At 31.8% G+C, this 15,743-nt stretch overlaps 2 protein-coding genes across 2 annotated transcripts; both read left to right on the top strand.

Annotated features, from left to right (window-relative positions):
- The first annotated feature begins 2,691 nt into the window (after positions 1-2,691).
- LOC130945828 (transcription factor bHLH117) lies at positions 2,692-3,493 on the top strand. The gene has a single exon (XM_057874523.1). The coding sequence runs from the start codon at positions 2,692-2,694 to the stop codon at positions 3,373-3,375; it is 684 nt and encodes a 227-aa protein (XP_057730506.1). The 3' UTR covers positions 3,376-3,493.
- A 6,093-nt stretch (positions 3,494-9,586) lies between these two features.
- LOC130946881 (protein VASCULATURE COMPLEXITY AND CONNECTIVITY-like) lies at positions 9,587-11,074 on the top strand. The gene is made up of 3 exons (XM_057875766.1): positions 9,587-9,746; positions 10,242-10,447; positions 10,633-11,074. Exons 1-3 carry the CDS (start codon positions 9,642-9,644, stop codon positions 10,808-10,810), a joined length of 489 nt encoding a protein of 162 aa, XP_057731749.1. The 5' UTR covers positions 9,587-9,641; the 3' UTR covers positions 10,811-11,074.
- Positions 11,075-15,743: the final 4,669 nt, after the last annotated feature.

Raw genomic sequence — 15,743 nt, 5'->3', positions numbered from 1 at the left:
GAAGTGAATATTAAATAATTAACGAAATTCAGTTTTTAGATATGGAAACTTATATAACCAAACTTTTTAATTGTCGAGGAGGATTCTCCGCGGTAAAGGTTAGGATGGCTTTGTCCTCGTTGCCACTGATAAACTTTTTCGCAGAAAGCGAGTTCTCGACGATGTTCTCCATATGCTTGAACCAAGGCTAATGGCTTGCGGTGATGCACCCGCTGCTGATCTGTGCCTCTCGAGTTTGTACCTCTTCTTTGAGGAAGGACATTAAGATTTGGTAGATCGGTGATGTTAATTAGGTTCATCAATTCATTTTTAATTAGGTTTCACTTGAATGTGTTCGATTTTAATATTGTACCCACTATTTATTTTTAGGTTCAATTATCTTTCTAGAAAAGTGAATTATGTAAATGTTGCAGTGATTAGTTTCAATTTTTGATAACCTATTTTTCGGAGTGGATCATCGATTTTATCCCAGACATTTATATTCTAATTTCAAGAAAAAATTTTCAAAACTTCAACTAAAACTCATGATGTGTAATTGATAGCAAGATAACATTAAATCACTTTTACAAATTTTAGGGATACAAAAATAACGATTTAAACATTAGGGACACAAATAGGACTTATTCCAAATATTAGAGACAAAAATCATAAAAAGTAATATAGACAAAAATTAGACACCAACTCATAAATATCATAAATTGACTATATTTTAAATTTTTGATAAATTTTAAAAATAAAAATATATTTTAAAATATTTATCCAAATCTCCAAAAAATTTCATACCAGATATTATAGTCCCAACTAAAAAAATTAATTAATCTGTTAATCTCCAACATTTTATTCAGCGAGTCGTACTGGTCCTTGAGCCATTTTGCTTTGTTAAATCCTAACAAAACTGTCCAACGTGTCACATTTAGTGGGTGAGTTAGACATTAAGTGATGGACAAATTGATCCCTAGGCTCTTGTGTGCCAAAAAGACCTTATTTTTGAGCTTTTATAATCATCTTGTAGCATCCAACGAAGAACCTCACTCTCCTAATTCACAAGAATCCTCCACTCACTATTTCACATATCATATATATGACCATGGAAAGACCTTCCCTTCTTCATCTTTTTCCTCTTCCTTTTTTTGTCCACAATCTTCTTTAAAATAGCAATAAAAAAAATAATTAGTTTTTTCTCTTTTTTTTAAATGCTAATCTCTGATGAAAGCAGAATTCTTAAGTTTATAAACATCCAATTTCAAAAGAGATTCACTTGTGAAGAATTCTGATCTTCCATTTGATAAAATGCCACATTCAGCACCTGAATTCAAATTATTTTCCAACTTTGCCGTCTCTGATAATCCAATTTTATGACCAAGACCCATTGTCAAGATCACCATAAAGTAATGTCTTTCTCTTTCTCTTCAACATCACCATCTTCGCATACTGCACTAGCTCCACCTCTCCTTCCAGTGGCATATTAATCAGATTCAAAATTAATAAAATATAGAATGTGCAGAGAAATTAATAAAATAAAAAAGAAAAAAAGGAAATGAGAACTTACGAGAAGAGTGACAAGCGGAATACAAAAAGTGGTAATCCCTAACTTTTTTAGTAGCCGGTAGAAAACAAAACAATACAAAACACCTACAACTTATACCCCAAACTGCTTTTTTTTTTTTGGGGGCAAATACTCCAATCTGCTTAAGGCATGTCATAAAACAGCTGGTTCTCGCAGCACCAGAAATCGCAGGCCCACCCTAGAAGCCACCTACATGTTCTTACTATTTATCTATCGAATTAGAAAAGCATGGTGTCGGGCAATATTTTTGGTGTATGAATTCAATCATATTTTATTTCTATGGGATGCTATGTTGGGGCATACACAGATTTGGAGAAGGTTGTCCTGTACCACCTGTGTGTTATTTAACGGTAATAGCTAGCATGGTAAGATAGTAAATATAAGACGAAAAATGAGAGTATTGTTGGTGTATTCTTTTTGCTCTGACATTTTGTCTGCAGACTGTAGTGCATGCTTCACTTTAGAACAACAAATGGAGCGGCTGTGGCAGCGCTATATGATTGAATTACATATTCATTGCACGAATTAGTACAACAAAAATTATCATAGCTGTGCAACATTCCTTGATCATATGGGCTTTTATATAGCCGTCTCCAGGAAGTGCCGTCACGTGTAAAGCCACCCATGCTAACATCAACACACCACACATATATCCTCGTTACCAAATTCCAAGCCTCTACGTATATTTTTTACCGTAATTCCACATATACCCCTCCCTTTTTTCGGTTTGCAAATCATTTCATACTCATGCCCATTCAAATGATATGTGAATGGATTCGTTATGTAAGAATAAATCAAAGTAATTGTGTTTATATGTATTATTATATAATTAATATTGTAACGGACCTGCTGAATAGAATTAAAAGAGATTAAAAGAAGTGTAATGAAGCTAAAGAAAAGAAGCAGAAACGAGCATGCATGAGTACGGAGAGCAGAGCAGCGCCCATCACATATAACAAACAAAGAAACAAACTAAATTAGAGAGAGAGAGAGAGCCAGCTGTATATGAAGGATAATTCCCTTGCCGCTAACCTCTCACCCAATCCCTCCACTACACGTGTCTCTCCAATGTATATAAATGAAGAGACAATTTGGAGTCTCCAATTTGGCAGTTGATGATATCGATGGAGCCCTACAGCATAGACCCCATGTTTTCAGGAATGAGCCTCCAATCACTCCTAAACCTCAACCCCTCCCTCCTCTCCTTCCTCACCGACCACCCTCCACAACCACAACTACCAAACCACCTCACTCTTCACCCCACTCTTGAACCCTTCACCTTCATCCCAAAACGCCCCCGCCTTACCTACTCTTCGTGTTCCTCATCGTCATCGTCTCCGCCGTCCTCCCTCCGCGCAAAACCCCTTCCTCCGAAGAGCAACTTTGCTCGCCAGAGAAGGCAGAAGCTCAGCGAGAAGACTCGCTGCCTCCAGAAGTTGATGCCATGGGACAAGAAGATGGATCAGGCCACACTTTTCGAACAAGCCTACAGCTATGTTAAGTTCTTGCAGGCTCAGGTCTCCGTTCTTCAATCCATGCCCTACCACGCACCACCATCACCCTCCTTCAACAATGGCGGCGGCTGTGTGTTCGGGTTCGGCGACTTGGAGAGGCTGAGCAGGAACCAGTTGCTGCAGGTGCTGGTGAACTCTCCGGTGGCGCAGACGGTGATGTCGTCGAAGGGTTTGTGCGTCTTCTCAGTGGAGCAGTTAGGGTTGCTGACGAAACTCTCGGAGCGGAGGCTTCTCCTTCAGAATATGAACGCCAACATGAACATGGTGTCTGATTCAAAACCTTTCTTCAACTAACTTTTTGGATTGTGTGAATATGGCGTCATTCCTATTCTGCTTCTGCTTCTGCTTCTGCTTCCGTTTTGTCGTTTTAACTTTTTGTTGCTGCTAACTGTGTGTTCACTCTCGATCAGTTTCTGTCATGCCGTTTCAATTTTCTTTTTGTCGTTTACTTATTAATTAGAGTCTCTTTCTCTTGGGGTATTGTGCCGTATGTTAATACTACTTGGTTAGACTTATTAGAGATTTACATGATGATCATGGTGAGTGGCTCCTGCGTTTGATTTCGTGCGGTTAAGAATTACTTCATAATAACAACTAAATTATTACTGTACGATCTTACTACAATCGTTAAATTAAGTATATAATAACTCGATGATTTCAACGATGTCAAGTATATACTAAATTAAGATTAATAATTATTATAAAATATATATATATTTATACATAAATATATAATAATTAATTTTATTATACAAACAACATTTTTTTATTTTTCATGTTTAATAAGCGTCCCTGTTTCTATTCCTTATATTATAATATCATTATATAATCCTTTTTATTTTCAACAAAGTGTAACACTGTAATAGTTTGGCTAAAAATTTAGATATAAAAATAGAATAATGATATATTTTAATATTAGAATTTTTTTTGTGTTTTTAAAATTTTGGGAAGTACACAAATTAAACTTTTTAATTTATGTTTAAAAAATTAAAAAAATTTGAGTACTTCGATTTGTGTTTAAAAAATTAAAAAAATTTTGATGTACTCCAATTTTTTTTTAAATTTTTTAAACACCAATCGGAGGATCCAAATACACAAATTCGATGGTCTAATTTTTTACCTAAAAATTAAAGAATTTGACCTCTGTACCTCTTAGTAAAATTGGACGATTCGATTTCTCTTTTTTAAATTAAATTATTTCACATTTTAAAAAAAATACTACAACAATTTATAATTAAAAAAATACCATTGTTAATCCGATATTAAAAATAAAAATATGTAAGCGTTCATTTGGGAGTTGTTTTAGAATTTTTTTATTTATAATTTTTTAATCAATTAGATATCATTTAAATATGCTTTTATTTAATTTTTAAAGAAGAGAATAAAAAGTAAATACTTTTTTTGATTTTTTGAACAACTAATAATTTAATATATAAAAGTTGATATTTAAATTAATTAAATAATAATAAATTCTTAAAAAATTGAATAAAAACTGAAAATTAAAAAATAACTCACATTTTTTTTTCTTAAAACCGGTGCTAATTATTTGAAGAGTGACCGTAACAAAAATTGTGCAAGAGATGAATAAGTTTAGTATATCATCCATTATTCAATTTAGTGGACCCATGGTAATAAAAGTCCATTTCGAATGATATTACAAAACTTCAAATAAAGTGGGAGAGTTATTTACGTAAATGTGCAAATCTGTTTGTTGTTACGATTTTGTGCAAAATGGATTTATATGTAAACCGTGGCAACCCACCACGGTTTCTAAACATGCATAAACCGTGGGAGGTCACCACGGATTAGGAGCAAATTTTTGTAGGAGAAAACCGTGGTAGGTCACCACGGTTTATGAAGGAAATTTGGCAAGCATAAACCGTGGGGAGTCACCACGGTTTATGAAGAAACTTGTTTGCACATAAAACCTTGTGGGTCACCACGGTTTATATGTGGTAAATAATGGCCAGAAAATCTTGTTAATTTTATGTCCAAGAGACACAAAGCTGTTTATTATAAAAATCATTATTTTTATAATAGAAAGAGCACAATAAAAAAAATCAGATAATACTAAGAAAATGATTTTTATAGTGCTTAAAAAATTGATGTCTATTTACTAAAAAATAAAAAATTAATATTTAATTTAAGATGATGAAATTTAATAAATTCAAAATATTTAAAATTTGTTATGTAAAATAAATTAGAAAAAAATTAGACTCTAATAATAAACACCATGAAATTTTTGGATTTTTTTCTATTATAAAATAAAAAATATTTTTAAAATAAATTACACTAACATTAATGTTTGGAATCTGTGTTTTTATTTTTTATTTTGAGTTTTTATGAAGTTTTCAAAATCTTAGGCGAACTTATAAAAACTACTCAAAAGTTCGTTTAAGCTTAAGGTGACCTCTCTCATTATATACATCTTTATTTTTTCATTTATAAAATAAAGATTTATTACACTATAACATATTAATGAGTACAATAAAATAATTACTTGTTAATATTGGTATATTAATATTCATTAACATGCTTATTGATTAAATCTTTTATATAGATTTAATAAATTCACATATAAGTGTATATTGATACATTAGTATTTGTTAAATTTAAAATAAAAAATATTTATTATATTTTAAGAATATTAATGAGTACTCTAAAAATATTAATAAGTAATTATTTTATTATGTTCATTAATATTTTTTATAGTATAATAAATATTTAAATATAGTGTAAAATGAAAAATAGGAATAAACATAATGAAAAACTAATTGATAATACATGTAAAAATTTTATAGTATATATTAGTCAATAATACATAAAGAGAACGGAAAAATTTTATTATAATATTCAATAGAAATAGATGATTTTTTCTTTATAAAATGTACTATATAGTGTGTATTTATTAGGCTGCCTTTGTTTTCAACAACAAAATAGGATAAGACACTGAAAATAGGACAGGACAAGACACTGATGGATAGAGACACAAAATTTTGTGTTCTTGTAATTCTGCTTGGTGATAAACTAGAACAAATTATGAAAATCTAATTTATTCTCATTTTTTCATTAAAAAAATTTGAGATGAAAAATATAATAAAAAATATAATTATAAAAAATTTAACAAGAATAATAAAAAAATAAAAAATAAGTTGTGTCTCTTGGACATAAAATTAACAAGGTTTTTTGGCCATTATTTACCACACATAAACCGTGGTGACCCACAAGGTTTTATGTGCAAACAAGTTTCTTCATAAACCGTGGTAACTCCCCACGTTTTATTCTTGCCAAATTTCCTTCATAAACCGTGGTGACCTACCACGGTTTCCTCCTACAAAAATTTGCTCCTAATCCGTGGTGACCTCCCACGGTTTATGCATGTTTAGAAACCGTGGTGGGTTGCCACGGTTTACATATAAATCCATTTTGCACAAAATCATAACAACATACAGATTTGCACATTTACGTAAATAACTCTCCCACTTTATTTATTTACGTAAATTGCCCAATAACCGCCACCTTCTCATTCTTCCTACTTAAACCTATTTTTTTATTTTTTTTCGTTCATTTATTGTTTTTTAATTTTATACCAAGCATCTTGTTTCCTTTGCTAGTGATTTATAAATGATTTATCATGTGGCTTGGTGTTTTTGAATTTATTAGACCCTATTTTAGTATTTGACTTACTTATTTCTTTTTTTTTCTTCTTTTTCTTTTTATTAAAAGATTAATTTTAATAAATAAAATAATTTTAAACATGTATCTAAATAATTAATATTATATCAATAAAAATAACTAATTTTCATATTAATTATATAAATAAACATTCAAAAAATATATGATTGAACCACCATAAATACATCATATTTAATAAATGAACATTAAAAAAAATATAATTGAACCACCATCAATACATCATAATTAAACTAGTGATTTTGTATATTCAATATTTTGGTATATAGAAATTCAAAATTTTGGTTGGGTGAAATCTTTTAAGAGTTTTGTAGTATTACTTTGTGTGTATAAAAAGGTTTTTTAAGTATATAATATGAATTTAATTTTTATATATAATTAATAATAAAAAATTTTACACAAATAATTAATTATGTATTATTAAATTAATAAAAATAATTAATATTTAAAATTCTTACTTAAAAAATTATTTAAACACATAAATTTAACTAAATAAATATATAAAATTATTTACCATATCAAAATTAAACTCACATAATAAATTATAGGGTAAAATATATTTTTTGTCCCTGAAATTTGGTAAAAGTTTTAAAAATATCCCTAATTTTTATTTTGTTTCAATTTTGTCCCATAAGTTTCGATTTGCATCAAATATACTCTCGATGGCTAAATTTTCATAAAATTTAAGACTAATCTAACAATAATGCATGAAAATTATGCTTGATTTGCTTGTGTTGAGGGTTGTTCTTATGAAATTGTTGTTGAATTAGTCTTAAATTTTTTGAAAAATTAATCGTCAGGGTACCTTTGATGCAAATCGAAAATTTTTTGGACAAAATTAAAACAAAATAAAACTTAGGAATATTTTTAAAATTTTTATCAAACTCCAAAGACAAAAAATATACTTTACCTCAACAAAAAAGTTGGCATGATTTCAAAAAGTGGCATGATTTTATATGGAAGGCCCAACAGTCAGAAATGGGCTGTTTTACGTGTACCCCAACCAAAAAGAAGCTAATAGTTCTTCATTTCCCTACTAAAAATATAGCAAACAAATAAAGAAGTATATGCTAGTTAAGTATTTTATTGTTTAGATCTGTAGGTTTAACTTCAAATTTTGTTTGAAATCGATATATGTATAAGGCTGGATCTTCGTTATCAATTAAATTCTGCTGAATAATAATACAAAAAAAGCATATGTAAAAAGTTGACACATTTCAATTTAGAGAATTCTTTAATTTACATGTTTAGACATTAACAAACATGGGAAATAATGTTTGTAAGACTTAATAACTATTAATGTTTGGTTGGTTGTAAAAAAAATATGGTACTAGAGAGCGTCACATTTTACAGTTTACACACAGCATGAACCGATTTGATTGAAGTTCATTACTGCTACTTGGAATATTAGTGATTACTGATTCTGATTCAAGACGAAAAAAGAAAAAATATTAGTGATTTAGATTGAAAAATAATTCTCAACGTTACTGTTGTATTGCCAGAGACTATCTATGTAGCTGATGCCGTCAGTGTCCCGAAGTTATTTACTTATCATGCAAGTAACATAATAATGTAGAACTATAACACAAAATAACGCTTAGAATAAAGTTATTTACTAATTTGTTGTCATCAACACAGTTCAGTGTTACTTACGACATTACAGACACCTCACTTATATTCTTGGCTTTAACGGTGATGCCTTACCTCACGTGGTCATGTGATGCCATTTCATTGGTTCCTTGATTAAATAGGGAAAAATAATAATAATGGTAAAGAAAAAACAAAAAAAACCAGTCAATATATATATATATATATATATATATATATATATTAATTAAATAATTAATTTTTAAAATATATAAATTAAACCTAGCGTGAAAGGGATACCCAATTTTTTTATAATTTCTAAGAGTTAAAATGCTTTATTTTCGCTTTTTGATCCTATATTATAGAATGGATTTTTAAAGATATGTTTCTTAAAAAAAAAATTCTAGTTTTAATAAATAAAAAAATTTAAGAATCATAACATTTCATGATTCATTCTTAAATCTACTTTGATTTTCTATAAACTAACAATTTTGGACCATTTTGTTCAATTAAAAAATTAATTATATTTTACAAAATTAAACCTGTGAAATTTAAAAAATGATGGAATGAAAGAAAAAAATAAGTAAAATAATAGAATAATTAAATATATAATAATAAAATAATCAAACTTATTGATTATAGTACAATAAAAATTTTTTAGATACTAAATACTACGTATTTTTATAATTGATTACATACCATAATTGACTAATCAATTGATTGATTTAATGTATTTTGACTTATTTTATTTTTATCTCTCACTACGCTCGTTTTTTTTTTTTTGATTAATCGATATATCGATTTTACAATTGTGCTTATAGCAACTAGCAAGAAATAAAATATGAACCCCCATAAAAGGAGAATAAATTAATAGTATAAAGTAAGCACGTATTAAAATTTAGAACACAATTATCACAAATTTACACACTGATTATTTAGGATAATATACGGCGTATATAAATGTAGATGTGGATACTAGATTTATACCTATAGCCACGCATGCTATATACTATGAGCTGGTTTATACCCTACTTTCCTTGCACTCTATTGAACGAATCCAGCACCCCGGAGAAGAAAAAAATAAGACACAAAAGCATATTAAAGTTTATTTGTACAGTTTGGACAAAAGAAACTTTTCCCACTTGTTTCAACTTCTTCTTACTCTTCATGTATATAAATATTATTGCCCCCTACGTATCTTTTCACTCCACTATACTATTTTCCAATTAGTACTTGCCAAGAAGCAAACCAAAAACAGACAGCTAAATTCTTCCACAACAATGGCCCCTACTAGATCAACAGGAATTTTTCTTTGTCTCCTGATTATAGTCATGGATGTTGCAGCTGGGATTCTTGGCATAGAGGCTGAAATTGCACAAAACAAGGTATGCTGCGAGATATATATATATAGATTTTTTAATGTTGTATTTGGCAACTGTCTGTTAGAAATATAATCATTCATGTTATTTTCTCTTATCAGTCCAAATTTTTGAAATAAATGATTTCATAACATGATATTTATGTTTGAAAGTTTTAGAATTTGACCTTTGATAAATTCTAAAGGTGAAAAAATAAGTATCATACAAATAAAAAGAGAAAAAAAGACTTATAAAAAAATTAAATAAACCCAACAAGAAATCTTACTTTTTCTTTTCAGTTTAAACTTTTGGAATGAATAATTTCATAACACTATTTTATGATACAAAATGAATATAAAATACAAAATCATAAGAATTTTCACCTCATCAAAATAAGTTTCTATGTCACAATATTACTATAAACATATAATAAAAAGTGTATTCAAATTAAAGGACTACCTACTTTAATACATTGAAGTAAATGTTAATTAAGAGACAACAATGATTGTGTTTGATAAACAGGTTCAGCACTTAAAATTGTGGCTATTCGAGTGTAGAGACCCAAGTCAGAAGGCCTTTCAAATGGGGTTGGCTGCAGCCATACTTTTGGGGCTAGCCCATGCTATAGTCTGTTTAATGGGTGGCTTAAGTTGCCTTTGTTCTCAACAAGGGATTAATAGGGCTTCTTCAAACAAGCAAATCTCCATGCTTTGCCTTGTTTTAGCATGGTAATTAATGTCTCTCTAGCTCCCTACCACTTGATTTAGAGTTGTATCATTTGTATTATTCACTTTTTTGTTTATTTATCGACCTGATATGCTAAGTACTAATCAACTTTGTTGAAATCAGCCCAATATAAAATGAAATAAGTAAGTATACAAGTGTTTATTGAAACCATATTTTTGTTGGTCAGGATTGCATTGGCTGTTGGAATGATCTTGCTGGTGATAGGGACAAAATCAAACCACGGTTCAAACGGTTCTTGTGGATTCTCACACCATCACTTCTTGTCCATTGGTGGCATTTCTTGTTTTGTTCATGGCCTATTCTCAGTTTTATATTACGGCTCTGCCACCGCCACATTTAATTAATAAGTAGTGTGTAAGATAATTTCTCGAGTGCTTTATTGCTTTTGAGAGTTTGTTTATCTCTCTCTCTCTATATGGCAAATGTGTCCAAGCCATTCATACTAGGAAAAGAAAAGATGCAACTTTTTAGGTATCTTGTATGTCTTTTGCTATTAAATTCATTTTTAGTTATTAATTCGTTCTTTTATATCCAATGAATTTGTTGTAATTGTAGCAAAGAGATTAAGTGAAAACTCGCCACAATAAAATGTACTTTTTTCTTATATATTTTTTAAAGATTCTTTTATTTATATATATGTTAGCATCAAAGTGAACATCTTAATTTTCAAGAAGTAAGAGAAATACTGAACAATCTTCATTCAAGGATGAGGATTATTGATAAAAATGACTAGGCCATTATTGGTAAATAGCATGGCATTGTTGAAATAATATAACAGGTTCATTTAAAAAAAATAAATTACGACTGATAACATTGTTATAATTGTTTTGTAAGTAGCTTCTACTAATTTAGTAAAACCTTTTCAGGATTTATTAAAAACTGTCACATAAATTAAATTTTCTTATTTTGAGTGGGCTATGTAATTATTTATATCCTTTATCAAATGATAGAATAGCTCTAATGATAAGTTTAACCAGTAATTAAGAATAGCTCGTAACTTTTCATTTGCATTAGTTATTGAAAAAATTGTAATAACGGAGAGTCTTAATTTATTTTATATATTAATCATTTTTATATTTAAAAGAATAAATATTTATACGTATATATTATTTTTTGAAAATATGAAAAAATAAGAGATACAAAATTTTCGTCCTTTAGAAGTTAAAAAGAATAAATGAAGCGCAAATAATACTAGTCTCAAATTTAAGAAATGTTAGAAGACAATTAGAATATTATTTTTGGTTATTATTTTTAGTTATTAATTTAATTTTTTTAGTTTAATAATTTAACAACATACTTTAATCTATACTTTTAAATATTATTGATGACTAATTAATAATTTAAAATAATATATTCTAATAATTCTTTAGCATTCTTCGTTTGGAACGTATGCATGCAATGGCATGATTAATTAAATGGGATGCTGATATAGAAACACTTGAAAACATATTATTATCACCCTTTTTGAAATTTAAACTAATTAGCTATCAAGTTTGGAAAGGTTGTATTTCTCATTGATGTGATCAGAATTTATACAGCCTTAGTATTACACCAGAATACAATAAAGTAGGAGATATACGTGCAGTCAAAGCTATACAAGAGCTATAGTTAAGGAACTAAGTAAACTGATATACAACAAGATAAATCTATTTACAAGGAAATAACAATGTAATAATATAGTTAGTTGCTGTAGAATATGAGACTGCTGTTAATACCCCTTGCAAGCTCATGGTCGTGGAAGAACATGCAGCTTGGATCGGAGCTCACAAAATCGTAATGTTCCTACGACTTTAGTGAAAATGTCAGCTTGTTGATTAGCTAAGCGTACATAATGAATAACAAGATCACCTGCATCAACTTGGTCCTTCACAAAGTGATAATCTATTTTTATATGATTGGATTTGTCGTGGATGACCGGATTAGAGCTGAGAAAAATAGCACTAATATTGTCACAGAGTAACATAGGAGCTGTAACAGTAGAGAGATGAAGTTCACGTAGAAGTTCACAAAGCCAATCCAATTCAGTGGTGGCAAAAGTTATGGCACGGTATTCAGCTTCAGTGCTAGAACGAGCAACCACTTTCTGTTTTTGGGAGGACCAACTGATGAGATTACCACCAAAAAAAATAGCAAAGCCATGTTGAGACTTGCAATCAGCAATGTCACTAGCCCACCTGGCATCGGAAAAAGCAACAAAATGATGATCCTTGGAAGGATAAAGAGTGGGACCATAATCAAGAGTATCACTTAAATATCTTAGAATCCTTTTAACTGCTTTCCAATGAATTTCAGTAGGAGAATGCATGAACTAACAAACACGGTTAATAGCATAAGAAATTTCAGGACGAAAAATAGTAACATACCGAAGAGCACCAACAATGCTACGATACAAGTGAGGGTCACTAAGAGAATCACTAATCTGATTAAGTCGGGGAGCCGGGTTCAGCTGGGAGGAGATGGAGTTGGCTGTGGTCATCTTGGAGCGGTCGAGAATGTCACGGATATATTTGGTTTGGAAGAGAAAAAGAGAGGTAGGAGATCTAGTGACTTCAATACCAAGAAAGTAATGAAGGTCACCCAGATCTTTAAGGGAGAAGGTTTGATTGAGGTTGAAAATGAACGTGGTGATGAAATATCAGAGGGAGAGTTTCTTATGATAATGAGATCATCAACATAGACAAGAATATAAGTAGTGATTCCATTGAGGTGATAGACAAAGAGAGAGGTATCGGAGTAGCAAGAACGGAAGTCATGAGTGAGTAGAAAGCCTTTCAGCTTATTAAACCAAGTCCGGGGAGCCTGTTTGAGGCCATAGAGAGTCTTGTGTAGTTTACAGACATGTAGTGGGTGGGTAGGATCAACAAAACTCTTTGGTTGTTTCATGTAAACAACTTCACGAATATCACCATGCAAGAAAGCATTATTAATGTCTAGTTGTCGAAGTGACCATTCGTGAGACAGGGCAATACTAAGAACCAGGCAAACAGAAGTTGGACGGACCACAGGACTGAAAGTGTCAAAGAAGTCCACACCTTCCTCTTGATGAAAATCTTTGGCAACAAGCCGAGCTTTGTACCATTCAATAGACCCATCATATTTTTGTTTGACCCTGTAGACCTACTTACAGCCAACAACATTAGTATTAGTGGGCTTTGGAACAAGAGTCCATGTCCCATTAGTCATAAGAGCATTATATTCAGGCATTCAGCCTGTATTGCGATTTGCCAGTGAGGATATTTTAAGGCATGAGCGAATGTTTTGGGTTCATGAAAGGATGAGGGAAGGTGAGGAGGAGGGTTTTTTGTGGCAGTGAAGAGTTTAGGTTTGAGTGAGTTAGTTTTGGCACAGATAGTCATAGAGTGAGTAGAGGTGGAGGAAGAACGATAGTAAGATGGTGGAGGATAAGGGGAGGGTGAATATGATGATGCTGACGACGAGGTAGGAGATACAAAAATGGGGGAAGATGGCTGGTCTGAGGTAGTCATGGAGGGAGAAAACAGAGTAAGTGAGGGAGTAGGAGTAGGGTTGTGTTGCGCAAAGGGTGAAGGGGGAGCTGACAGGGTAAGGGAGTGAGGAGCAGTCGTAAGGTCAATGACAGAAGGGAGGGGAATGCATGAGGGTGTGGAGGTGGAGGTAGTGGGTAAAGTAGAGGAGGTGAGGGCAGCGGAGTAGGGAAAAACACTCTCATTGAAGATCACATGTCTAGCAATATATAGCCGAAAAGAAGGGATGTGTAGGCAACAATACCCCTTGTGCTTAGAGCTGTAACCCACAAAGAGACAAGGAAGAGACCTGAATTCCAGTTTATTATTATGTAGGGTCGGATATAAGGATAACACAAATACCCGAAGGTTTTGAGGAATTTATATTCTAGAATTTTGTGGTAGAGAAGTTGGTAGGGTGGTTTATTTTCTAATGTGGGGGTGATGGTACGATTGGACAAATAGACAGCGATGTGAAAGACTTCTTCCCAAAAGGAGAGAGGTAAAGAAGCTTAAGCAAGTAGAGTGAGACCCTTTTCAACTATAGTGCGATTTTGACGTTCAATTACACCATTTTGTGCCTGAGTGTGTGGGCATGAGACACGATGGATTATTCCCAAATTTTCAACAAATGTAGACACATTTTTATATTCACCTCCCCAATCAGTTTGTAGTTGTTTGATTTTAGTGTCGAATTGTGTTTCGATTATCTTTTGGAATTTCTCAAAGATAGAGAATACTTATGATTTGGTTGATAAAAAGTAGATCCATAAGTATTTTGTATGATCATCTAGAAAGAGAACAAAGTATCGACAACCAGAATTAGAGAGAGTAAGAGATGACCAAACATAAGAATAAATTAATTCAAATGGATTTGCACTAGCAACATGACAAACTTGGAGAGGGGTTCTGTGGCTCTTGCCAAATTGACAAGGCTCATAAACATTTGGAATACATTTATTTGAAATAGGAAGCTGAAAATCATGAACTAATTGCTGAGGAAGAGCAAAGTGAGGGTGAGCCAGACGCTTATGCCATCCTTCCAGTAATGTCTTTTCTCCAAGGTAAGCTTGAGGAGTTGAAGAGGAAGTGATGGGGAGACGGTATAACCCATTATCCACGTGACCTGTGAGTAGGGTTTGACCCTGTGGGGTCTTAACAATACAATGGTCAGGATGAAATTCAACAAATATGTCATTTTCTTTGGTCAATTGGAAAATGTTAAGAAGATTCTTTGTAATGTGGGGCATGACAAGGACATTAGACAGTTTTAGAAGGGAAGGGAAAGTAGGCAAAATACAAGACCCAAAATGACTAATGGGAAGAGACATACCATTCCCTACGGTGAGGGAGTCGTTGCCATCATAGTCGTCATGGCTGGATAGATTTTAAGCGTGGTTAGTGACGTGGTGACTTGCCCCCGAGTTAAGAAATCAATCCGGATCAACTATGCTGGAGGGAGAGGCAAATAGGGCTTCTGGTTTCTTGTTGTTGTGGTAGTTGTTGGTGTTGTGAGAGTTGTGGTTAGAGCTGTTGTTGTTGTTGCGCCTGTTGTTGTTGCTACGAGGCTTACTGCGAGAGGGATACAAGTTGAAGTTACCACGGTTCTAGCAGTCCCTTCCAATGTGCCCCGATTTTTCACAAATCTGGCAAAACAATTTCAGAGGAGTGGTGGCAGATTTAGAAGGCTGAGGTTGAGAGTTAGGATTGAGGTTCAGACATGAGAAGGACTGAGCAATATTGGCGGATGGGGAGGGTAAAGGAAGAAGGCCAGAGTGGGAATGACCCAGGGTAG

This window comes from Arachis stenosperma, chromosome 8 (genome assembly GCF_014773155.1).
Source record: "Arachis stenosperma cultivar V10309 chromosome 8, arast.V10309.gnm1.PFL2, whole genome shotgun sequence".
NCBI lineage: Eukaryota > Viridiplantae > Streptophyta > Magnoliopsida > Fabales > Fabaceae > Arachis > Arachis stenosperma.
The sequence above is the reverse complement of the archived record's forward strand: the minus strand, read 5'-3'. Positions and strand labels throughout refer to the sequence as shown.